Source organism: Chrysemys picta, chromosome 1, assembly GCF_011386835.1.
Source record: "Chrysemys picta bellii isolate R12L10 chromosome 1, ASM1138683v2, whole genome shotgun sequence".
NCBI lineage: Eukaryota > Metazoa > Chordata > Testudines > Emydidae > Chrysemys > Chrysemys picta.
The window spans coordinates 339,025,697-339,050,950 of record NC_088791.1 but is presented as its reverse complement, the minus strand read 5'-3'; the positions used below and the strand labels follow the sequence as shown (position 1 = coordinate 339,050,950).

The 25,254-nt window shown below is 49.1% G+C and overlaps 1 protein-coding gene across 5 annotated transcripts in view; it reads left to right on the top strand.

Moving 5' to 3' along the window:
- Positions 1 to 25,254, top strand: part of MYO7A (myosin VIIA) — a 179,747-nt gene that overhangs the window by 149,677 nt on the left and 4,816 nt on the right. For 3 of the 5 annotated variants that reach the window (XM_065581742.1, XM_065581740.1, XM_065581738.1), the window contains 16 exons: positions 1,382 to 1,552; positions 3,986 to 4,103; positions 4,447 to 4,573; positions 5,226 to 5,395; positions 5,948 to 6,156; positions 6,783 to 6,907; positions 7,619 to 7,776; positions 9,263 to 9,416; positions 10,207 to 10,362; positions 11,543 to 11,648; positions 14,206 to 14,319; positions 17,948 to 18,035; positions 19,030 to 19,136; positions 21,746 to 21,931; positions 22,762 to 22,878; positions 24,058 to 24,141. In XM_065581742.1, the coding sequence (XP_065437814.1) occupies positions 1,382 to 1,552; positions 3,986 to 4,103; positions 4,447 to 4,573; positions 5,226 to 5,395; positions 5,948 to 6,156; positions 6,783 to 6,907; positions 7,619 to 7,776; positions 9,263 to 9,416; positions 10,207 to 10,362; positions 11,543 to 11,648; positions 14,206 to 14,319; positions 17,948 to 18,035; positions 19,030 to 19,136; positions 21,746 to 21,931; positions 22,762 to 22,878; positions 24,058 to 24,141 (2,190 nt within the window). The remainder of the gene's footprint in view (positions 1 to 1,381; positions 1,553 to 3,985; positions 4,104 to 4,446; positions 4,574 to 5,225; positions 5,396 to 5,947; positions 6,157 to 6,782; positions 6,908 to 7,618; positions 7,777 to 9,262; positions 9,417 to 10,206; positions 10,363 to 11,542; positions 11,649 to 14,205; positions 14,320 to 17,947; positions 18,036 to 19,029; positions 19,137 to 21,745; positions 21,932 to 22,761; positions 22,879 to 24,057; positions 24,142 to 25,254) is intronic. The other 2 variants (XM_065581741.1, XM_065581739.1) reach the window with 1 other exon arrangement.

Below are 25,254 nucleotides of genomic sequence, written 5' to 3'. Positions count from 1 at the left end.
CTTCAGCAATTTGCCCGATTTATGAAGAGAGAGGTGGGTTTGCTCCTTAAGTGCAAGAGATGTGCTGAGACACAATTGATTTATACTCACTAAACCTTGTCTACACTAATAGAATTACCCATTGCTGACTACAGGTATCAGAAAAGGGTGCCATTGAACCAGTGCTGAACAGGATTGAACTGCAAGTGTAGACAAGGACAGAGTTGTTCATGGTGCTCAAAAACCTGCTCAAGTTTTTACCATAGTTCCTTCCTGGCACTATGCTGAACACAGTTTGCCCTCAGCTAGACTTGGACCTATACAATGTTCAGTATTGGTTCAGTTGTAAGCCTTGCTGACACCAGTTGCCAGCAACAGGTCACTTTGCCAGTGTAGACATGGCTTTGGAGCAAACATGGCCATAGCATCCAATGAGATGTTATCTGCATTCAGGTGACTCCTCTGGTATGAGAGGTAATTTCATGCATCTCAGTGCTCAACAATGGATGCTGAACCTGCTTAATCAAAAAGAGATGATGCCATCAGGTGAACTAAAGTACTAGAGCCTTTGGTAAGCAAAATTCAGAAGAGAATTTTCTCTGCTCTCCCATTATTATCCATTGATCTGCAATTCATTTAACAGTTGCAGCTATCACTGCTAGGCACATGAGACCCAGTCTTTCTCCCACTTGAATGCAGGTGGGGTCCGTAGAAAGGGGAGGTAGTTAAGGACGTATTTGTGTGATGTTTTATTCATTTAGGAGTTAGTCACTTAGGGTAGGTCTATACTTACCTCCGGGTCCAGCGGTAAGCAATCGATCTTCTGGGTTCGATTTATCGCGTCTTGTCTAGACACGATAAATCAATCCCGGATCGATCCCGGAAGTGCTCGCTGTCGACGCCGGTACTCCTGCTCGGCGAGAGGCGTACGCGGAGTCGACGGGGGAGCCTGCCTGCCGCGTCTGGACCCGCGGTAAGTTCGAACTAAGGTACTTCGCCTTCAGCTACGTTATTCACGTAGCTGAAGTTGCGTATCTGAGTTCGAAGTGGGGGGTTAGTGTGGACTAGGCCTAAGGGCACATCTTCACTGGCTCTCCCAGCGCTCTAAAAAACCCACCTCCACGAGGGGCGTAGCTCCCAGAGCTGGTGTACTGTCTACACTGGCACTTTACAGAGCTGAAACTTGCAGCGCTCAGGGGGGTGTTTTTTCACACCCCTGAGTGAGAAAGTTGCAGCGCTCTAGAATGCCAGTGTTTAGAGCCTGATCTAAAGTCCATTGACACCTGTGAAATCCCATTAAAATTCAATCAGTCTGTGTCAGCAAAGGGTTCACTGAGCTCAAGGAGAAGGGAGGTTAAAGTGACTCCCTCCTTGTAGTTTCTTTAGTTGTTGGTTCCTACAGGAAGAAGACTTGGCAGAACTGGCTTCCCAGCAGTACTACGTAGACTATGGGGCGGCGATGGTGCTGGAACGACTCCTGAACTTAATCCCCTCCTACATCCCTGACAGAGAGATCACTGCTTCGAAAACAGTGGAGAAATGGGCTCAGCTCATTATAGCCGCACATAAAAAGGTAGGTGTTGGCTCTCGGTCAGAAAGAGGCCAGGGGGTGAGCTTCAGCAAGGCTCTGTGCATGTTAAACAGCCAGCAGCTTTGGCTGTGTCAGCCTGTGGGGGTTCGGTCTGAGCCCCGACTGAGGCTGAGACAGAAACGGATGTTTCCCCCAGAGATCAATTTAGAGCAAGGGGCAAAGACCAGCGTAGCCGTTCTTAATGCCGGTTGGGTCACAAATGAAGGAGAGAGAGACGTCAGTGGTAGCGCTGGATTTTGAAGCAGTTACTGAATGGCTAAGACTCTAACGCTGGGGATTTCCCCTTAAATCATGGGACTCTTATATGGTGGCGTTATGGCTGTGCCTAGAGGCACCGGTCAGGATAGAGGCCCCAATGTTCAGGGCAATGTACAAACACAGGGGCCCCCTTAACACCCAGTGACGTCCTGAATGGAGCCTGGTCCAAGGGTGAGGAGCAAGTCTCCTCTACACAGCCCAGCAAGGTGTTTCCTCAGAGATCCATTCCTGCTGGATTTCTAGTTGTGGAGGAGGGCAGAGCAGAGACTCATAGAATCATAGAATATCAGAGTTGGAAGGGACCTCAAGAGGTCATCTAGTCCAACCCCCTGCTCAAAGCAGGACCAATTCCCAGCTAAATCATCCCAGCCAGGGCTTTGTCAAGCCGGGCCTTAAAAACCTCCAAGGAAGGAGACTCCACCACCTCCCTAGGTAACGCATTCCAGTGTTTCACCACCCTCCTAGTGAAATAGTTTTTCCTGATATCCAACCTGGACCTCCCCCACTGCAACTTGAGACCATTGCTCCTTGTTCTGTCATCTGCCACCACTGAGAACAGCCGAGCTCCATCCTCTTTGGAACCCCCCTTCAGGTAGTTGAAGGCTGCTATCAAATCCCCCTTCATTCTTCTCTTCTGGAGACTAAACAATCCCAGTTCCCTCAGCCTCTCCTCATAAGTCATGTGCTCCAGACCCCTAATCATTTTTGTTGCCCTCCGCTGGACTCTTTCCAATTTTTCCACATCCTTCTTGTAGTGTGGGGCCCAAAACTGGACACAGTATTCCAGATGAGGCCTCACCAATGTCGAATAAAGGGGAACGATCACGTTCCTCGATCTGCTGGCAATGCCCCTACTTATACAGCCCAAAATGCCGTTAGCCTTCTTGGCAACAAGAGCACACTGTTGACTCATATCCAGCTTCTCGTCCACTGTGACCCCTAGGTCCTTTTCTGCAGAACTGCTACCTAGCCATTCGGTCCCTAGTCTGTAGCAGTGCATGGGATTCTTCCGTCCAAAGTGCAGGACTCTGCACTTGTCCTTGTTGAACCTCATCAGGTTTCTTTCGGCCCAATCCTCCAATTTGTCCAGGTCCCTCTGTATCCGATCCCTACCCTCCAGTGTATCTACCATGCCTCCTAGTTTAGTGTCATCTGCAAACTTGCTGAGAGTGCAGTCCACACCATCCTCCAGATCATTAATAAAGATATTGAACAAAACCGGCCCCAGGACCGACCCTTGGGGCACTCCGCTTGAAACCAGCTGCCAACTAGACATGGAGCCATTGATCACTACCCGTTGAGCCCGATGATCTAGCCAGCTTTCTATCCACCTTACAGTCCATTCATCCAGCCCATACTTCTTTAACTTGGCAGCAAGAATACTGTGGGAGACCGTATCAAAAGCTTTGCTAAAGTGAAGGAATAACACATCCACTGCTTTTCCCTCATCCACAGAGCCGGTTATCTCATCATAGAAGGCAATTAGGTTAGTCAGGCACGACTTCCCCTTCGTGAATCCATGCTGACTGTTCCTGATCACTTTCCTCTCCTCTAAATGTTTCATAATTGATTCCTTGAGGACCTGCTCCATGATTTTTCCAGGGACTGAGGTGAGGCTGACTGGCCTGTAGTTCCCCGGACTCCATTCATGACAACAGGTTTTGAGATAAAACACCTTGGGCCTGATTCTCCTTTCACTTCTTACACCGGTGTGAGCCTCATGAAACTTCCTGGACTTCAGTAGAACTGCTCCTGATTTATACTCCTGGAGAATCAGGCACCATGACTCCCATGGCTTTGTCTCCACCATTGGGTATTGTCCATCTAAGAACAAGGGCTGAAAGGTCCTATTGGATCATCTAGACCTCCCCCTGTCCCTTCCAGTGCAGGATCATTCCCTACAGTGTATTCTCCATACCTTTGTCCTGTCCAGTCCTTTAATAACTCAAGTACTGGGGTTTCCACTACTTTCCCTGCGAGTTTTTTAAGCCATTGGCTTATCCTGATACTGTCGGAGGTCTCATGACTTCAAGATCTTCAGCTGGTGTAAACTGATGTAGCCCCATTGATTTGTTTTTAATTGGACCATTTCCTGGCTTTAACTTGCGTATTGTTGGTTTGTTTTTTCATGCTGGTTTTGGTTTGGTTTCCCTGTAGGGAATTTATACCCAGAAGAGAGCAGACCCCAAAAAAGTCAAGGAAGAAGTGGTAGATTTTGCACGTTTCAAGTGGCCTTTGCTGTTTTCTAGATTCTATGAAGCCTTCAAATTCTCAGGTAACCCAACAGAGAATGTGTTGCCATAGGATGAGCATCCATGAAATAAAAGAGAATCATAGACTCTAGAGATGAACAAGACCTATTGGGTGATCTGATCCATCCTCCTGAAGGCACAGGATTGCCTTGTACAGCACTCAGTGCAGCCTGGCTATAAATGTCTCAAGCTCTGATGCTTTTACCACATCCCCGATGAACAAGACTGGGACTTTCTGGCCTTTACGACTTGATTTGAGAGCTAAAAGCCTGTCCAATTTGTAAACCATTTTTCACCAGCGTTTTAACTTTACAGTCTGATAGTTGCCTGCACATTTATCTATTGTGCATATTGTCTTCAACCCAGGACCCAGCCTGCCCAAGAACGATGTGATTGTAGCTGTGAATTGGACCGGAGTGTACTTTGTGGATGAACAAGAACAAGTCCTCTTAGAACTCTCCTTCCCAGAGATCACGGCTGTCTCAAGCAGTAGGTAAGGAGGAGCAGAATGAGTCAGTTTGTCCCTGTGTTGAGGTAATGGTGTGTTAAAACAGGTGGCTTGAATTCCTTGGCTTTAAAGGATTTAGGCTATGGCTACACTACAGAGCTGATAAAGCTGCTAGTGCAGAGGCTCTAAGCCGGTGGGAAAGAGCTCTCTCTCCCATTGACTTAATTCCTCCAGCCCCCGCAGGCGGCGATAGCTAGGTCAGCAGGAGAGCTTCTCCCACTGACCGCGCCGTCCACACTGGTGCTGAGGTCGGTGTAATTTATGTCACTCGGGGGGTGGCTTATTCACACCCCTGAGTGACATCACTTATACCGACATAAGGGGTAGTGTGTGCATAGCCTTAGAGCAGATGTGCACTGTAGAAGCTTAGGCCAGGTCAGGGGTGCATCAAAGCAGCATCTGGTGATTTAGCATCTGTCTCCTCTGCTGAAAGCAACAGGGTGCTGTTCGGTAGCTTCTGCCACACAGCATGATTTCTGCTTACTTACCCATCCCTGAAATGTTCAGGCACATTCATTCCAGTTGGAGTCCTGCAGCTACATCTCTCACATCCCAGGCACTCTGCCAAAACTGACCTATGTGGGTTAAAATTAGATGTCTACATTTAGGCATGTGTTTTCTATGATCCCTGTTCTAGAGGGGGAAAGCTCCAAGGGCAGAGTTTCACCTTGGCCACCATTAAAGGGGACGAGTACACCTTCACCTCCAACAATGCAGAGGACATCCGGGACCTTGTTGTCACCTTCCTAGAAGGACTAAGGAAAAGATCAAAGTATGTTGTCACTCTCCAAGACAACCCAAACCCTGGTGAGTAAACTGAGCAACCCAAAGGCAAAGAAATCCTCTGGCTTTAGGGCAGGCAGTCTTTCGTATGTCGCACTGGGGAAGCTGCCTGCTTCTCCTGCAAGAGCAGCACTCATGTATAAAAGGTTTGGTTAATCAGGATTGGATGTCTCTTTCGAAAATATATCTTCTAGCTCAAGCAGAAGATATGGGCTTGCTGCAGGGATTACTGGGTGAAATTCTCTGGTCGGTGTTCTGCAGGCAGTGAGATTAGATGAGCACAATGGTCTCTTCTGACCTTGAAATCAGTGTGTAAGGCCTTTGGTTAAGGTGGGATTTTCAAAAGTGCCTAAGGGAGTTGAACATCCAATTTCTATTGAAAACCCGTGGGATTTGGGAGCCTAACTCTCCTCATTCCCTTTGAAAATGCCAGCCCAAGCACTTCTGTAAGTGGTATTTATTCACTGTACACATTTAGCAATCGCCTGTTTTATAGGATCCGATTTCCCAGGGATAGGTGTGTTAGGCAGGCATGTAGACAAGGTAATTACTCCAAAGGATGTTTGGAAATAACAGCGGCTGCTTCCACTGCAGTGGGAGAAGAATCTGGATTCCTCAGCTTCCATAAAGGAGACCTGATTGTTATGGACCAGGACACTGGAGAGCATGTCATGAACTCAGGCTGGGCCAATGGGGTCAATGAGAGGACCAAACAGAGAGGAGATTTCCCAACGGACTGTGTTTACGTCTTGCCGACTGTCACCATGCCGCCTCTGGAGATTGTGGTAAGCTACCCTAAGGGATGGTGCATCTTGGCAGGTGACTGATACAAAAGCCACTGAAGTCAAAGGGAGTTGTTCCATAGTCTTCAAAGATTAGATCAGGCCCTGATGATGATGCAGTGGAAGCAAGAATGACTAAGAGGGTTAACAGGTCATTGGGGCAGAGGGGAACCAGATTTCATTTGTCTGGACAACCTATTAGCCTTTCCATTGGGCTTGTTAGTTTGAAAACCACCCACTTTGGACCTAGAATATGGCTGAATCTTCTTGGATGTCACTGCGGCTTGAATTTTGAAGGTGATATTTGGGCAGGGGAGATGTGTCTATGCAGCTATGAATGAGAGGGGAAGTGGGTCCATAAGGTACTTTCTCTCTTAGGATGTGGTCCACACTGTTTTGAGATCCCCCTGTGTTAATTACTAAGAAATGCATGAAACTGCGTAGTTCCACTAAGATTGAGTGTTGTTGCTGTTTATTAGTTTGAAGTTAATATTTTGTTGTTTTTCCATTACAGCATGATTTTCTTTCATCTTCAGTCTTTTCATTTTTCATCCGCTTTCCCTTTCTGGACACATCAGAATTCTTTCATCTAAAATACATTGACTAACCATGACTCCTTTATTCTCTAGGCATTAGTCACAATGACCCCTGACCAGAGGCAAGATGTTATTAGAACATCCCAGCTGGTGATTTCGGACAGTGAAGAAAGAGTGAAGCCGTACACCTTGGAAGAGTTCTCCTATGATTATTTTAGGTGAAACTTTAAAAAAAAATCTCTTCAGCATGCACAAAGGACTTGAGTTCATTCCTAAGGCAGAGCCGAATCGTTGGCTGCATTTCAGGATTACTGTAAGAAAGCTTTAGATTTCAGCTTGTCTGGCCTGATATGACTACAGCTGTGATTTAAGATGTTACGTTCTGTGTATAAACTGGCAGAACATCAGGAGTCCGATTGTTACATGAAATTTTACAGCCAGTGTTATTCACGAGGTCCAACTAACTTATGGTCCCTTCTGGCCTTGAAGCCTCTGAATCATATGTAGAACATTACACAGGATCATGGAAATGTGGGGCTGGAAAGGACCTTGAGAAGTCATCAGGTCCACTCCCTTGCACTGAGGCAGGACCAACTAAACCTTAGACTATCCCTGACAAGTGTTTGTCCAACCTGTTCTTTAAAAAACATTAGTCTCTTCTGGTATAGCAAGTCCGGTGTGTTAACTCCAAATAAACTAGAGCCTGGCACCTGTTCTAGGCATCTAGTGGGCTGATCCAGTGATCACTGAAGGCAACAGGGAGACTCCTATTGACCTCAGTGGGCGTTGGATTGGACCCTACAAGAGTGCCCTAATGCAGAACTGGGGGCCTTACATTTGGCACCCAAGTTCAGAAGCTGGGCTCCATAGAGCCGTCTCATCCCTCGTAATCTCTCCATGATTCCTCATTGCTTTGTGTTTGCTGCCAGGCCGCCTCCGAAGCACACTCTGAGCCGGGTCATGATCACCAAAAATCGAGGGAAAGACAAACTGTGGTGCTACACCCGAGAGCCCATCAAGCAGCCCTTGCTGAAGAAGATCCTGGGCAGTGAAGAGCTGTCCCAGGAAGCCTGCATGGCATTCATTGATATCCTTCCAGCGCTGTGGAAAGGTTGCCCACAATAGATCAAACCGACATAGAGGCCCGGCCCAAGGAGTCGCATAGAGGCCCATTGAAATCAGTAGAAAGATTAACATTGACTTCAGTGGGCGTTAGGTCATGCACCATGAATAAGGCTACGATTATGTCACGGAGGTCAGGGAATCCGTGACTTCCAGAAACCTCCATGACATTTTCTGCCCCGGGGCTGGAACTGTCAGCCAGCAGCCTCGCAGCTCTCAGTCACTGCTACCGTCGGGCCCCCCAGCAACTCCTAGCCTCCGGGCAGCTGGGGTCCCCCAGCGCTCCCAGCCCCTGCGGGTGGTGGCGGTCCCCCGGCACTCCCAGCCCCTGTGGGTGGTGGCGGTCCCCCGGCGCTCCCAGCTGCCGAGGGCGGCAGAGGGACCCTGGAGCTCCCACTTGCTGTTGGCGGCAGTGCTCCTCGCAGCTGCCTACCCACAGTGGGCAGCGAGGTGACCCCCCACCCTGCAGCTGCTCAGCCACGGTGGGCGGTGAGGGGACCCCAGAGCTCCCAGCCACTGCAGCGGGGCGAGGGGACCCCAAAGCCCCAGCAGTAGCGGGTGCTGGACCCTCCTCCCTCCCCATTTTGTCAGGGATATTTTTAGTAAAAATCAAGGACAGGTCAAGGGCGTCCGTGAATTTTTGTTTATTGCCTGTGACCTGTCCGTGATTTTTACTAAAAATATCCCTCACTAAATCTGAGCCTTAACCATGGGACTCGGTACAAGTGCTAATGATTAGAGATGGGCCTGAACCAACTCCTGGACCCAAACATCCCTGACCTCTGAGGGCCGCTCAAAACGCATATCCAGATTATGCAGATGACCTGCATCTTTATAAGCTGGCGGCACCAAACTTGGACTCAAGCATTACATGGTAGATAAAGCTCAGCTCCTAACACTGCCGTGTGAGCCATTCCTTAATAATAATACACGGAAAATTTGGTCAAAAATGGGGGGGAAATTTTCGATGACGCTTTTGTAAATTTTTTCCCCCAACCAAAATCAAATTCAGAAAATTCATTTCAAACACGCTGCACTAAATAATAATAATTACGATAGAACTAGCAGGATGGGCCAGACCCCTTAACTGGTGTAAATGTGTGTAGCTCCATTGACTTCCACAGAGCTCTGCCAGCAGACACCAGCTGAAAATCTGGCCATTAATCATAATAATTCCATGGCACTTACACAGTCCGAAGAAAGGGTCGCACTCATTCTGGGCCTACGTGTCCCCCCAGCCAAGTCTCTCCAGCCTAAGAAAGCAAGATGACATGTAAGGTTCTATGATTATGGGTGCCATCCAGAAGGATCCCAAAGCACATTTGAAGATTAACTATACACCTAAATGCAGCCACCTCTGGAGTGATGCATAGCAACTCTTTCATTGGGTCGTTATCAGAAGTCATTCCCTAAGCCTCCTTGTTAGTGTATCCTTGACTGCTGCCTTGCACCTGTGCTGAAGTATATGGGTGACTATCCATCCAAAAGAACCCGCTCAGTCAACGAGCTAACAGACCAAATATTTGAAGGTGCCTTGAAAGCTGAACCGTTGAAAGATGAAATCTACTGTCAGATCCTCAAGCAGCTCACTGACAACCACATTAAGTAAGAGTCATTCTTCCCCGTGTACCCCGCTGTAACTCTCTGTGTCGGGTAATGCAGGACTGACTGGGGGGTTCTGCAGAATGGGTAGGCCCAGAGGTCTTCCGTTCTCTCTGTCCTCTTTAAAGACTTTTATCATCACTTTATCTACCATCTCTGTGCTGATGACTCTGATCTGTCTGTCCACTCTGGACTTGTTTCTGTCCCGCTACTTCTGCATTTCCCTCTGGCTCTATGACATCTCCTCCAGGGCAGATGTCTTGCCATCAGTTTAAATCTAACAAGATCTACATTTCCACCTATTCGCTGTTGCTACTGACCCTACCACCATCCTTCCGGTCACTCAGGCCTATACTCTGGTGTCATCTTTGACTCCTCCCTTTTCCTCTCCCCAGACATCCAGCCCAGGTCCTTATCTGGTGGCTTCTTCCTCCACAACAATTCCAAGGTCCATTCTCTACAGTTGTGTGGTGCTGGTGAATCTTCTCTCTACAATCTCTGCCCTCTGATGTATATGTAACCCCATTACTAACATTAGTATCAGTGCTACAAGGCTTGAGATAAGACGCTTTCAGACCCAAATTCCCATCTGTGCTCAAGTCCCTTACCCAACTCTGACAGTGTTGAACGGGGATGGAAGTGGGGTAAATTCCATTGCTGGCCACTTTTATGCCTCTCTACACTGCCAGAGCAGTGTCAAGGGGGCCTTAGTGTAACTGAGACCCAGACCTTTCTGGTAGATAGTGTTCCTTCAGGGAGTTTGATTTTCCTGTTGTGTATCTGTTTCTTTAAGGTACAGCGAAGAGAAGGGTTGGGAGCTGCTTTGGTTGTGCACAGGCCTTTTCCCTCCCAGCAATGTTCTCCTGCCCCATGTCCAGAGGTTTCTCCAGTCCCGGAAGCATCACCCCCTAGCCACAGACTGCATACAGAGACTACAGAAAGCTCTGAGGTATGGTACCAGATTCTGGTAGATGTGTGTGTGTGTGTGTGTGTGTGTGTGTGTGTGTGTGTGTGTGTGTGTGTGTGTGTGTGTGTGTGTGTGTGTGTGTGTGTGTGTGTGTTATTTGCCAGCTGGCTGGGGAAGGGTTAGGACAAAGTGTTAAGCGTCTCTCTGTCTACTCCAGTGGACAGGGCTCTGATCTGGAAGTTGGGTGATGTGGGTTCTGTTCCTGTCTCTACCGTGACTGGCTGTCGGACCTTGGGCAAATCCCTTTGGGGGAGATGTTCACAAGTGCCTAACCCGTTGCCTTTCTATGAGAGTTGAAAATTTCCCCATGCACCTTTCTGCCCCTCCGTTTTCCAGCTGCGAAATGGGAATAACTTTACTTACCTTCCTTTAATAAAGCGCTATGGATGAAAAGCCAAGTAGTATTAGTCTGTCTATCCACGCATTCCTAATGTACCCATCACTGTGATATCTAGGGGCCAAATAAACACATTCTCCCCCTTCAGAACTCTGCTTAACCCTTGCATCTAGTAAGAGGCCTATAAAATCCTCCATGGCTAGGCTGCTCTGGTGCTATGACAGCTACTTATTATAATAACCATGACTCCCTGGCTGTGACCTTGAGCTCCCTCTCTCTGGTCATTGTAGCCACCTCTTGTCTCTCTTCATACCATTAGACTATCAGCTCTTTGAGACAGGGACCATTCTTTCATTATATATTTGTACAGCACCTAGCACAATGCAGCCCTGGTCCTGCTTATGGCCTCTAGGCGCTACCACAATACAAATCATAAAATAAAACAGGGCAGAAGAATCCTTGCCGTGACTGCTTTGTCTGCTCATATTTCCATGGGCCATTCTGGGGGAAGGCAGGTTGGATATGAAAACTACAAGATGTATTCATTCCTGTACCTTACCATAGAGGCAGCCCTGGTAAATCATAGCTCTTTCAAACCCTTCTCCGTTGTGTCCTCCTTTTGATTACTGATAGCCAAGCAGGTGAGCCCTTTCCCAGCGCCTATCCTAAAACCATTTTCCATGTAAGACCCCTTTCCATTTTGTGTTGCTCACGGGGTTTCGTTGGGTGCTTATTGAAGATACTGTTCTGTTTTTGTAGGATATCAACATATATCAGCAGTGAGTTCTCTGGTGCCATATTCATTGTAAATCTCCTGTCTTATAGGAATGGATCCAGGAAGTATCCTCCCCATCTGGTTGAAGTGGAGGCAATTCAACACAAAACCACCCAAATTTTCCACAAAGTTTACTTCCCCGATGACACTGATGAGGTAAAAGGGAGAAAAAAGATCTGAATTCCTGCAGGACAGACTTACATTTTCTTTAATTAATGCCCAACCTAGGCTAACATCAGTTCTGGCTCGGGGTAGGCTTGCGTAAGACCATGGAGTGCAATAGCGTGTCATAGATGTGGATGCTTAGCTACACGGATCAAAATCAACATGAGTTTGAGTCGTTGCCATTTCAATTCAGTTTTTCAAAACAAAGATCCTGTTTCTCTTTTCTCTTCTGCTGGCAAAGTTAATAGAGGGACACCAGTGTCAATCTGGGAGAGGGGAAGCAGGACCAAAGCCACCTCTAATGATAAAAGGAACAAACCTGATGTGTGAATGTGAAAACATGTAACCTTTCCTCATATAAGTAGGGGTCTACCAAATTTGCATCCATGAAAATCATGTCACAGACCGTGAAGTTTGTTCTCCCCCGTGAAATCTGGTCTCCGACCGATCTGAAGGCAGAGGGGAAAGCGGCGGCTGCTGGCTGGGCACCCAGCTCGGAAGGCAGTGTCACCGCCAGCAGCATCAGGGAAGTAAGGATGGCCTGGTATGGTATTGCCACCCTTCCTTCTGTGCTGCTGCTGGCAGTGGGACTGCCATCAGAGCTGCCGCTCTCCCGCCACCCAGCTTCAAGCAGAACTGCCGCCAGGAGCAGCGCAGAACTGAGGGTGGCAATACCGCGATCGCCCCTACAATAGGCTTGTGACCCCCTTTTGTGTCGGGGCCCCCAGTTTGAGAAACGCTGTGGAGAAATCGCACATTTTTCATGGATTGGTCACGGCATAAATAGCAAATTTTGTGGATGTGTAACACATCCATGAAATTTGTTATTTATGCTGTGACCAACCTGTGAAAAATGTGTTTGATTTCTCTGCGATTTAAGTAGACCCCCTACATATAAGTGTCTATCCCATTCCTTCATGGTCTTATCTCAACTAGACTGTCAGTTCTTTGTAGCAGGCAGCACACCTTTTATTGCCTGCTAAGCACCCTGCATGCTTATGGAGATGAATAGGAATATTTATGCATGAGCAGCTTTGTGTGTGCAGTTCCTGGCACGTGCCATTCTTGCACACTAGCACTTAGTACTGCAGAATGCACACACAATCTTGTGTGGATTTGAACATCTAAACCGTATTGCTGGTGATTACAAAAGATAGAAGGTGATGAATGCACACACAAGTGTGTGCTTGTGCAAAGATGGGCATGCACAAGGGGAGATGAGGGGATGCCCCCCTTTGACAAGGTGGACCCATCTGTCCTTGTCTGTCATGGAGATCTTCGCAGCTGCATTGAGATGTTATCTCTTTAGAACTTTTTCCCTGGGCAGGTCTACACTACAGCTGGGATCGAGGCTCTTGAGATCGATCTACCGGTGGTCGATTTAGCGGGTCTAGTGAAGACCCGCCAAATCGACAGCAGATCGCTCTCCAGTCGACCCCTGTACTCAACCCCCAACAAGAAGACTAAGGTAAGTCAACGGGAGAGTTTCTCCCGTTCACCCCCCTCAGTGTAGACCTTGCGGTAACTCGACCTAAGGTACGTCAACTCCAGCTATGTTATTCACATAGCTAGAGTTGCGTAGCGTAGGTCGACTTACCGCGGTAGTGTAGACATAGCCTAAATGTGACAAGAGACAAGCCAGACAATGGTTTACAGACACATCTTGGGCAGCCTGAAGGCATACGCAGTGGGGACTTGAATGTTAGGTGGGTTAGCCACCCGAGGTACCCATGGTGATCTGCACGGTAAAGGCTGCATGATCAGCTGGGTTATGGGCACACTCTGAATGCCATCGAGTCCCAGGGGCAGCCGGTGCTATTTAAAAGGACAGCCAGGAGCATGGAGTCATACTACCCCTGAACAGCGAGAGGCAGGTGCGCCCTGCAGGGGTAGAATCATGTCTGCACGCCTGGGGCGTCTCGGTCCTATGCATAAGCCCAGTGTAGCGTCTCTCCCTTCCTCCCCGCTGAGAACCAACAGCAGCTGCAAAAAAACCCCAAAGCCCTGTCCTGTGCAGATTTGGGCCACTTTTCACTGATTTGGGGGAGGGAGGGGTCTCAATTGTAGGGTGCCTGCGTTGGGCTTGATTCACAGGGATGCAGAGTACCCACAACTCCAGCTGAAGTTATTGGGAGCTGGAAGTTGCTCCGTACTTCTGAAGATCAGGAGCCAAAGTGGCTCAAGGGGGGCCCGCAAATCAGTGATCACTGGTAAAAAGGGAATGTGAGGAAAGGCAGGATTGTCCTGAGTCTCTGAGGCCACAGAAGCAAAAGCCGAGCACTGACTGCCGCTCAGAATAAAGAGAGAAGAACTGGGACCTGCTGACGAAGTAGGAAGATCTTAGGCATCGCCTTTCTCTCCTTTAACAATGGCAGTGATAGGTTAGCCTCTAGGGGGGACCAGGAAGAAGGCACAGAGAAGCAATGCTGTAATTCAGCGGGACAGCTCTGCCTCTGTACAAAAAGCGCCTCTAAGTTTCCCGTGAGAGAGGGTGACCCGGGGATGAACAGCGAGATGGCTGAGGTGTGGGTTCCACCTCTCTTTGCAGGCGTTTGAAGTGGAGTCCAGCACTAAAGCCAAGGATTTCTGCCAGAACATCTCCAGCAGACTGCTGCTGAAGTCATCGGAGGGCTTCAGCCTCTTCGTCAAAATCTCCGACAAGGTGAGCGGCTCACAAAGCGATCGGTCACGGGCTGAGCAGCTCTGCATCTCAGAGCCTTTGCTGCGCCATGTCCAGCTGGTGTAAATCATCGCCACTCTGCTGAAGTCAGGGGAGCTATGCCACTTTACAGCGCCTAAGGGCCTGGTCCATTGCTCCTGAGCGCCTCCCTGGATCTGACCCCTGGAGATTTCTAATCAAAGGTCCAGGCAGTCCTGCAGCCCCTCCTCACAAGCCTCTTCCCACTGAAGTCAAAGGGGTTACTAATGGGAGCGTGTACAGCTGATGGGAGGGCTGCAGAACTGGGCCCTGCGGGAGCTGGCAGCATAATACTGTCAGGATGGGGTTTTCCAAAGCACTCAGCGATGGCCTAACTCTGCTCCAGTTCACATCAGTCCCATCCCAAGTCAGTGACTTCGATCCAGGCTGAGCGCTTTGGAAGATCCCATTCTACAGCTTCAGGGCCTGATCCTGCCCCCCTTCCTGACTCCTGTGGCAGTGCTGGCATGCATAAGGATCACAGGACAGTGCCCTTAAATTCTGGAACATCTCGCATGCCAGTTGCATCTCAGACTGCTTTAGAACACAAGAACAGCCATACTGGGTCAGACCAATGGGTCATCTAACCCAGTATCCTGTCTTCCGACAGTGGCCAATGCCAGGTGCTTCAGAGAGAATGAACAGAACAGGGCAATCATCAAGTGGTCAATCCACTGTCATCCGCTCCCAGCTTCTGGCAGTCAAAGGGTACGTCTACACTTACCGGAGGGTCCGGCGGCAGGCAATCGATGTTCTGGGATCGATTTATCGCGTCTAGTTTAGACGCGATAAATTGATCCCGGATCGATCCCGGAAGTGCTCGCTGTCGACGCCGGTACTCCAGCTCGGCGAGAGGAGTACGCGGCATCGACGGGGGAGCCTCCCTGCCGCGTCTGGACCCGCGGTAAGTTCGGACTAAGGTACTTCGAATTCAGCTACGTTAATAATGTAGCTGAATTTGCGTACCTTAGTCCGAAGTGGGGCGTTAGTGGGGACCAGGCCAAAGGCTAGGGACACGCAGAGCATGGGGTTGCATCCCTATCTTGGCTAATAGCCATTGATGGACCTATCCTCTATGAAGTTATTTAATTATTTTGAGCTCCATTATAGTTTTGGCCTTCACAACATCCCCTGGCAAGGAGTTCCACAGGTTGACTGTGTGTTATGTGAAGAAATACTTCCTTTTGTTTGTTTTAAACCTACTGCCTGTTAATTTCATTGGGTGACCCCTGGTTCTTGTATTATGAGAAGGAGTAAATAACACTTCCTCCTTCACTTTCTCCACCCCATTGATGATTTTATAGACCTCAATCATATCCTCCCTTAGTGGTCACTTTTCCAAGCTGAAAAGTCCCAGTCTTATTAATCGCTTCTCATATGGAAGCTGATCCATACCCCTAATCATTTTTGTTGCCCTTCTCTGTACCTTTTCCAATTCCAATATATCTTTTTTTGAGATGCACGCAGTATTCAAGGTGTGAGCTACCATGGATTTATATAGTTGCATTATAATATTTACTTATTATATGTCCCTTTCCTAATGGTTCCTAACGTTTTGTTAGCTTTTTTGATGGCTCTGCAGGGTTAAATCATTCAAAAGGCAGATAGTCTGCTACAAATGACCAAGGAGAGAAATATATAAATGCTTTGTGGGTTGAGTAAACTGAAGCAATTATTTACAGGATCAACAACAAACAGCAATGGTATTGTAACCTGCATAAACAAAGGCATCATAGAATCATAGAATATCAGGGTTGGAAGGGACCTCAGGAGGTCATCTAGTCCAGCCCCCTGCTCAAAGCAGGACCAATTCCCAACTAAATCATCCCAGCCAGGGCTTTGTCAAGCTGGGCCTTAAAAACCTCCAAGGAAGGAGACTCCACCACCTCCCTAGGTAACGCATTCCAGTGCTTCACCACCCTTCTAGTGAAATAGTGTTTCCTAATATCCAACCTAAACCTCCCTGACTGCAACTTGAGACCATTGCTCCTTGTTCTGTCATCTACCACCACTGAGAACAGCCGAGCTCCATCCTCTTTGGAACCCCCCTTCAGGTAGTTGAAAGCAGCTATCAAATCCCCCCTCATTCTTCTCTTCTGGAGACTAAACAATCCCAGTTCCCTCAGCCTCTCCTCATAAGTCATGTGCTCCAGACCCCTAATCATTTTTGTTGCCCTCCACTGGACTCTTTCCAATTTTTACACATCCTTCTTGTAGTGTGGGGCCCAAAACTGGACACAGTACTCCAGATGAGGCCTCACCAATGTTGAATAAAGGGGAACGATCACGTTCCTCGATCTGCTGGCAATGCCCCTACTTATACAGCCCAAAATGCCGTTAGCCTTCTTGGCAGCAAGAGCACACTGTTGACTCATATCCAGCTTCTCATCCACTGTAACCCCTAGGTCCTTTTCTGCAGAACTGCTACCTAGCCATTCGGTCCCTAGTCTGAAGCAGTGCATGGGATTCTTCCGTCCTAAGTGCAGGACTCTGCACTTGTCCTTGTTGAACCTCATCAGGTTTTTTTTGGCCCAATCCTCTAATTTGTCTAGGTCCCTCTGTATCCGATCCCTACCCTCCAGTGTATCTACCACGCCTCCCAGTTTAGTGTCATCTGCAAACTTGCTGAGAGTGCAGTCCACACCATCCTCCAGATCATTAATAAAGATATTAAACAAAACCGGCTCCAGGACCGACCTTTGGGGCACTCCGCTTGAAACCGGCTGCCAACTAGACATGGAGCCATTGATCACTACCCATTGAGCCCGACAATCTAGCCAGCTTTCTATCCACCTTACAGTCCATTCATCCAGCCCATACTTCTTTAACTTGGCGGCAAGAATACTGTGGGAGACCGTATCAAAAGCTTTGCTAAAGTCAAGGAATAACACATCCACTGCTTTCCCCTCATCCACAGAGCCAGTTATCTCCTCATAGAAGGCAATTAGGTTAGTCAGGCATGACTTCCCCTTGGTGAATCCATGCTGACTGTTCCTGATCACTTTCCTCTCCTCTAAGTGTTTCATAATTGATTCCTTGAGGACCCGCTCCATGATTTTTCCAGGGACTGAGGTGAGGCTGACTGGCCTGTAGTTCACAGAGCCGGGAGCTGATAGCCACTCCCTATATGGCTCTGGTCCAGCCAGACCTGGGATATTGGACCAGACAGATAGTGACCTATTAGAGGGGAGCAAGAGGATGGTCACACTGCTGAATAGACTGATTTAAGGAAGGATTAACTGTGGTACACAAGAACTGTCCAGAAGCAATGGAGAGATGAAGGGAGATGAATTGGTTAGGGTGGAACAAGAGGAGATAACTAGGAATAACTGGATGAAATTAGGTGAAGGACAGTGTAGAAACAGCTAGGCCAGCAATAGCTTTCTGATGGTCAGATCTGTGGAAGCCTCACCATGTGAGACATTTAAAACCAGCATTGGGCAAGGCACTGCAAGCCATACTGGAAGAAATGATCCTCCAGTGGCAGGGTGATTGCCTAGGCTAGCCTGCATACTAGGGCTTTTCTCCCCTATAATTCTCTGATTAGCTATTATTTGGTTGGTTTTATTAACAGTGGGATGTGTTTCCACAGGTTATCAGCGTCCCAGAAGGAGATTTCTTCTTTGACTTTGTCAGACATCTTACAGACTGGATAAAGAAAGCAAGACCTGCAAAAGACGGTAATAAGGTCATTCTTCTGTTTTGCTGCTATTTCCTCTCCCAGGTACAGTGCTGGCCGGGGAGGTCTCATAAAGCCCATTGAAATCATTTTTAAAAGGCTCCTCTCGCCTACCATACCCTGATGAAAACTATATCTGTAATGTGTTTGGCACCGTGTAATATTTGGGTCTTGGGTGTTCATGTAAATCATGTCAACAGCAACTCTGCACCTAAGAAATGATCCATTCTTGGGCAGGGAGCAAACTTTTACTCTTGCTATCCATAACTTCTAAAAAGAACTGCACAACAGCTAACACCCAGCAATACTCCAAGCTGTGACTACTTATATGATCAGTTAGAGGGCATTTGTTATCTTTGTAGTACTTAAGACTAAATTCCCCCCCCCCCCCCCGTCGACTCCCAGTAATTTCACAGTATCCACTTTAATCCTCTTCCCATTTCTATTAAGGGAATCAAGAATCTTCTGTGGTCATACAGATCACAGGTGCCAAGGGCTGGCAATGCAGAGATCAACTAGCCCATGCCTCTAAATAAGTGACTTCCCCTGAAGATTAAAGTTTTGGGGTTGCTGTCCGGACCTTGGCAGATGTAGAAACTTTCTGAGCTTTTAGCATTGCTTTGCTAGCTGAAATGCAGCTTCACTAACTGGCCCCAAGTAATTTTCCAGAAACTTCCACAGTACATTGTAATGCTGTTGCTATGAAATTAAATCCATCCTCCTTTCATTCTAGATTTGCAAGTGAATTCAGTGCTGATTTAAGTGAAAGCCTGAAGACCACTAACTTAAGAGTTCATAGAGCAATTTAGGCAGCCACTCTGTAGCCAGGGCACTTCAGTCATGGCTTTAACACTTGCTATTTCATCCCTGAGCCTCCTGCAGGAGGGACTGTGAATTGCTCCAAGGAGCGAGCGTCTCTTTTATACAGGTTTCCATCTAGTGGTTGAAGCGTTTGTTACAAGCCTAGTCAATGTTGAACAGATTCCTTTTTGCAGGTATAGTGCCTTCTCTCACATATCAAGTGTTCTTCATGAAAAAACTGTGGACAAACACCATGCCTGGGAAGGATTCAATGGCAGACTCCATCTTCCACTATTATCAGGTACTCCATGAGTTTACAATACTGGGGGAGGTCTGGGTGACTCAGGGAACTAGTAAGGGGATAAAAAGGCTTCCTCCTTCTACATCAATTGCTCAAATCCAACTCACACCAGTAGTGACAAATAGAGGTTTCCATGTGCTGGCTGTTAGGAGGACTGAAGGCCTTAGTCCACTCCTCTTGAGTAGGTATCAACATCATAAAACCATGGGTCAGAGGCACTAATTAGCCGTCTTCTCGGCAGTCCCAGCAGAGAAGCCGCACTCTGAATAGCCCCAGAGATTTTTCATCTCTTTCATGTTAAGGTGATCTGCTCAGGTCATGTTTGAGTAGCAGAGGCAGGGCAGAATGCCACACCGCTGCTGTACGTGTTCTGCAGCTAAAGAGTGGTCTCTGTTCTGCTGGGCTGTCTGGCCAGCTACTTTCAAGTGTGAAATTCACACGCACACACTATTACAGTCATTCTCGATGAAATGGTTGTTCAAACATGAACGTGCCTCCTGCTGATTATGTCATATATGGTCTTGTTGACAGATGAAGGGTACTTTTTACATCATTCTCGAGGTTATATGGCTTAAAGGGGAAGCTTGATTTGAATAAAAGAAAAAGCCATTTGATTCGAAATGATCTCCCTCAACAGCTGAGCTCCTCTGGGCCAACACAAGTGACAAAGTGTGTTAGGGTACATCTACACTACAGGGGGGAGTCGATTTAAGATACGCAAATTCAGCTACGTGAATAGCGTAGCTGAATTCGACGTATCGCAGCCGACTTACCCCGTTGTGAGGACGGCGGCAAAATCGACTTCTGCGGCTTTCTGTCGGCGGCGCTTACTACCACCTCCGCTGGTGGAGTAAGAGCGCCGATTCGGGGATTGATTGTCGCGTCCCAACGGGACGCGATAAATCGATCCCCGAGAGGTCGATTTCTACCCGCCGATTCAGGCGGGTAGTATAGACCTAGCCTTAGAGTGTGAGCTAAAATGGCCTTGGTCAAAGCGGTCTGGCTGAGAGATGAGCATCTAGAGGTGCCCAAGCTAACCCAGAGCTGGTGCTTTAACTAAACATTTCCGCCCGCCCCATTACAATGATGATTTCAGAAAAATATTGCAGTTCCCAGGCAGTTCCTCCATAACTAGAGAGGAGTGAACGGCAGCCAACGCCATGAACTCCATTGGGGAATTCCCCATATAGATTGAATTTACCTGGGAAGCTCTTAGTTATTGCTGTGATGGCAGCCATAGAAGAGATCTCTAAGATTGTAAGAGGTAAATGGTGCTGTAAGTTACACCTCAAGGACAGGGCCGGCTCTGGCTTTCTGGCCGCCCCGAGCAAAAACAAAAAAACAAAAAAAAACCTGCGGTGGCCAGAATAGCAAACCAAAAAAAAAAAAAAAACCTGCGGCGCGGCCGGAGCCAGGGTGCAGGGGGACTCCCTACCCTGCAGATGTGCCCCAGCTAGCGGGGGGAGGGGGAGAAAGCGGGGGGAGAGAGAGAAGGGGGGCGGCCAGGGCTTCAGTGGGGCGCTGCCACGCGGCCCCTCCTACCGTGCCCCTTGCCGGGAGGGCTCCGCATCGCTCCGGTCGGCTGGGAGGGAAAGATGCGGGCTGCCCTGCCGGGCTTGCTGCAGGGCGCTCCCGTCCTCCACGCCGCTGCCCCCTACAGGACGGCCGGAGCGAAACAACAACAAACAAAAACAAAAAAAGCGGCCGTGCCGCCCTAGGATTGGGCGGAATGCCGCCTCCTACAAGCTGCCGCCCCAAGCACCAGCTTGCTCGGCTGCTGCCTGGAGCCGGCCCTGCTCAAGGAACTGGCTGTAACTCACATGCTGAAAGGGCAGAAGTGGGCGGGGGGGGGTGTGATTGAAGGAAGAAACAAACAGGTGTAAAATAAAGCAGGGAGAGGCCTCAGCCGCCACCAGCAGTGCAGCGGAGAAGACCTATTGGGGATGAGCCTGCCTGCCTGGTGCCTCAGAACCAGATTCCAGCTTATCCACAGTGCTTGTGGGGTGGTAGTTCAGGAGCAGGTTTGGTTCCCCTCATTTTGGGCCAGTCATGACATGGAGCTTCAGGTTCAGATCCGGCTTCACCGAGGCTCCGGCTCTGCAGATCCAGTGTTTTACCCAGGATTCATCGCTAAGATTCATGTTTTTCACTCAAATCCCCAAAGCTGTTAGACTTGGGTTCATTTCAAAGGTGGGGCAGAGAGCAGGAGAGCCCCTGTTTTATCGAGCCCTGATCCCTGGCTGCAGTAGTGCAAAGTGTCTCGGTCTGAGCTTTGCAACCCCCGTCCCCAGGGCCACCAACCATTGTGCCTTTCCAGGGTTTCTGAAGGAGAAAGGGGTCCCAGCTAAGTGGGGGTACCAGGAGGGGGTTGGGTTGTGGGATGGAAAAGACTGAAGATACTGCACTAGCACAGCCGGCTTTCAAGCAGCTCCCTTCTATAGCTGCCGATCTGCTAGATTTCCGTTAGCCAGCGTCTACTTGGCATTTGTCTTGGGACGGTTGGGTGCTGCCATTCAAACAGCCTCTGTCTCTGAGGACAAAAGGACGTCTCTGAGAACCTGGATGTTTGTGGCCGCCCCCGTTACCTTGTGAAACGCTTTCGTGTGCAGGAATTACCAAAGTACCTGCGTGGCTACCACAAGTGTACCCGGGAAGAGGTCTTACAGCTGGCAGCTCTGATCTACAGGGTGAAGTTTGAGGATGACAAGTCCTACTTCCCCAGCATCCCCAAGCTCCTGAAGGAGCTGGTGCCTCAGGATCTTCTCCGGCAGCTCTCTCCGGACGACTGGAAAAGGGTAAGGAACGGCCTTGATAACACCGAGCCAGGCTCAGAGAACGGTGCGGTGGGTAAAGCATCTCGATAAGCTTGTGTGACCACTGCCATCCTGTCCAACGCAGCAGGGACTGAACCGGGGACCTCCAGAGCTAAAAGCAGGAGTATATCAGCTTGAGCTAAACCTCTCTAGGTGGGGCGGGAACACAATCAATGCTCTGCCAGCCATGCACAGAGTGGGTCGGGTAACGCACACACACTAGTAGGTTACACTTACACGATAGGTAGCTATTACTATTATAGCAGCACTTAGGGCCCAGCAAAGAGCAGGGTCCCATTTTGCGGGGCAGTGTATAAGCACCTGGTACGAGACAATCCCGGTCCTACAGCGCTTACATTCAAGACAGACAAAGGAAGCGAAGATTGATTATCCCTCTTTTAACGTGTGGAGAACCAAGGCACAGAGAGATTAAGTGACTTGTTCCAGATGATACAAGGAGTCCGTATCAAAGCTGGGAATTGAATCCAGCTCTTCCAGGTGCTAGCCCAGTGCGTTAACCACAAGTCTGTCCTGCCTCACCCTGGACAAAGCCCTTGTGGATATACTCAAACCTGTACTGGCTGGAAGATGGAAAAATAACGGATAAGGTCTTTTCAGGCTCGTGCACTGGCCCAATAGCTAATGCGCAGGTGAGGGCATGGTGGATTTCTGGTAAAACAGGACGGGAAAGTCTGATGTTTTGTGGCAGGAATAACATGACATCTGTGTGTCATGATGCTCTTTGTATTCAAATGTCCTCGTTCCCAGGTGGTCTGGCAAGCCCTTCAGTAATGTCATGTTGTCCTTTGCAGTCCATTGTGGCGTATTTCAATAAGCATGCAGGCAAAACAAGAGAAGAAGCCAAGCTTGCCTTCCTAAAGATTGTCTTCAAGTGGCCTACGTTTGGATCAGCCTTCTTTGAAGTGAAGGTACAGATTCCATTGTGTGGGTCATCTGGCAGGCGCACGGACCCCGGGAATTGGTTGGTTCTCACAGCTCCTCCCCCTGACAGAGTATAAGGAATTCTAAAGGGAAGAACTGATGGCTGTTCGGTGGCCCCTGCCTGGGCCACGTAGACTCGTTTGCCAGCTCGCTCCCTCTAATTAGATATTTCCATGGTACTCATCGTTATCTGAGGACCTTCCACTCATGCGTGGATCTGTCCTCTGTGCGGGAGGACAGTGCGACTATTGCCATTTTACAGATGGGGAACTGAGGCACAGGGTAGAGTGAGATTTTCAATGGGACTTGGGCTCCTAAGCCACTTAAGAGCTTTTGCAAGTTCTGCTTTAAGCGACTTGCCTACAGTCAGCCAAGGAGTCGATGGATGAGCCAGGAATGGATCGCAGGTCTCCCGAGTCCCCGTTCATTGTCCTAGCCACAAGACCTTGCTTCCTACCCCTTGACTTGGTTCTTCCTGGATGAGGTGGAGGCAGAATGGCTGGGTGTGTGGGGAAGTCTGCATTGCCACTGCCCTTCTTGGTTCTGGGCTGCCTTTGGGAGTTAGGTGCCTCCATACCTTTGAGGATCTGGTCCTGAGTCTCCAGAACTGTCTGCCTAGCATCTCTGACCAGCACTAAGGAACCTAAAGCCAAAGGTAGGCCGAGCAAAGGGGAATGGTGCAGTTGGCCCAGGATTCCTTCAGACCAGAGGTACTAAGGACAGGAGAGTCCATGCATCCAGAAGAGGTGATCTGAGGAGGGAAGGGCCACCTGGGGCTTCCCACTGCATTCCAGCTCACCCATTCCTCGGGCAGGATGGCTCCCCTACCAGCTGCTTCCATTGGCAAACTGGGTGGGGAAAGAAATGGAAAAGAAGGAATTTTAAAGCCGCTAATCACTTACTCATTAATCACCAGCTGTTTGGGGCAGGGGTGGGGAGACTCATCATTAGCTGGATGGCTGTTACCATAGCAGTGAAGAGGCTTTGATTTATTTTGAGCTTCCTTAAAAGGATAAACTAGAGAGAACCCACGAGCGAGCTAAAATGCAGTGGGATTCTCGCCATGAGGGCGCTCCTTCTGTTGGTCTGACGGGAGGGGCCCTCAGCCACGAGTTGTCCAATCTTCCAGGCCTTTTCATGTGACTGCTTCGTCTCATTTGTAACAGCAAACTACCGAGCCAAATTACCCAGAGATCCTTTTAATTGCCATCAACAAGCATGGAGTCAGCCTCATAGATCCCAAAACCAAGGTAAGCCAGACGCCACCAGTTACTACCTGCGGAAAGCTCCACCACATGCAACGGGGCCGTGCGCCTCCCAGGGCTAACGTTAGCGAACTGCGGGCGGGGGTAACATTAGGCATCTAAATAAATGGCCTGATTCGCAAAGGTACCAAGTCTCCTCTGCTTCTTGTGAGGTTGACAGGAGCTGCAGGCACTCAGCACCTTGGAAAGTCAGGCCACTTGGGTGGAAGTCTGAACACTTGGGCCGTGATTCTGGGGTTTCTGAAAGGGACATGCTGACACAAGGTGGGGCTCACTGCTCCTGCCATCATTTGCACTGCAAGTGCCATGGGCCAGATTTGCGTCCATGATGAGGGTGTGGAAGCACTCTGCCCCAGCCACGATCCTGCCCGGCCCTCCCTGATGTGCAATATCCCTGTGAGTGCTCAGCTGGCTAGTGTGGTCGGAGGCAGAGCTACTGCTCCTCCTCTCTCACCCCTTTCCCTGCTCCCCTTGCGGTGGTTTGCTCTCCTGACTGCAAAGATTGCAGCCATCGGATGTGCAAACTCTCTCCTGGTGCAGAGGCAGTTCCCTCGACATTGTGCTTTTGTACCTGCCAACAGCTGCACACGGCCCAGCCCCAGCTAGCCCTCTGTGCAAAATGGAGGGTGCCCATACGTCCCATTTTGGCCGGGACAGGCCCCTTTTTAAGCTCTGTACTGGCCATTCCGACTTTTTTGACAAAAATGGGCCTTTGTCCTGTTTGGGGAAGAGCAAACGAAGAAATGCCCAATTTACCAAAAAAGCCGGGTGCGCCCCGGCGCGGAGGAACGTTGTGGGGGCAGTGACGCGAGGTGCCAGGCAGAGGCGGCTCTGCCCCAGCTGCAGAAGGCACAGAGCTTGGGGGGGGTCAACTCCAGTTGTGGGCAGCGTGGAGCTCCTCAGGGTCGGCCCTAGTCCCAGGTGGCGGTGGTGGGGGGGGGTGGCTCTGGCAAGCCCCAGGCCATTCCGTTTTTACTTTAGGAAATATGGTCACTGTAGCGAAATGGCTCTTACGTTTAATGGAAAGTGGTGTTAGGTACACACATCACTGGAGTGTGTAGCCTGCCTGGCTAAATGATGAGGAAGGGAGACACAGCC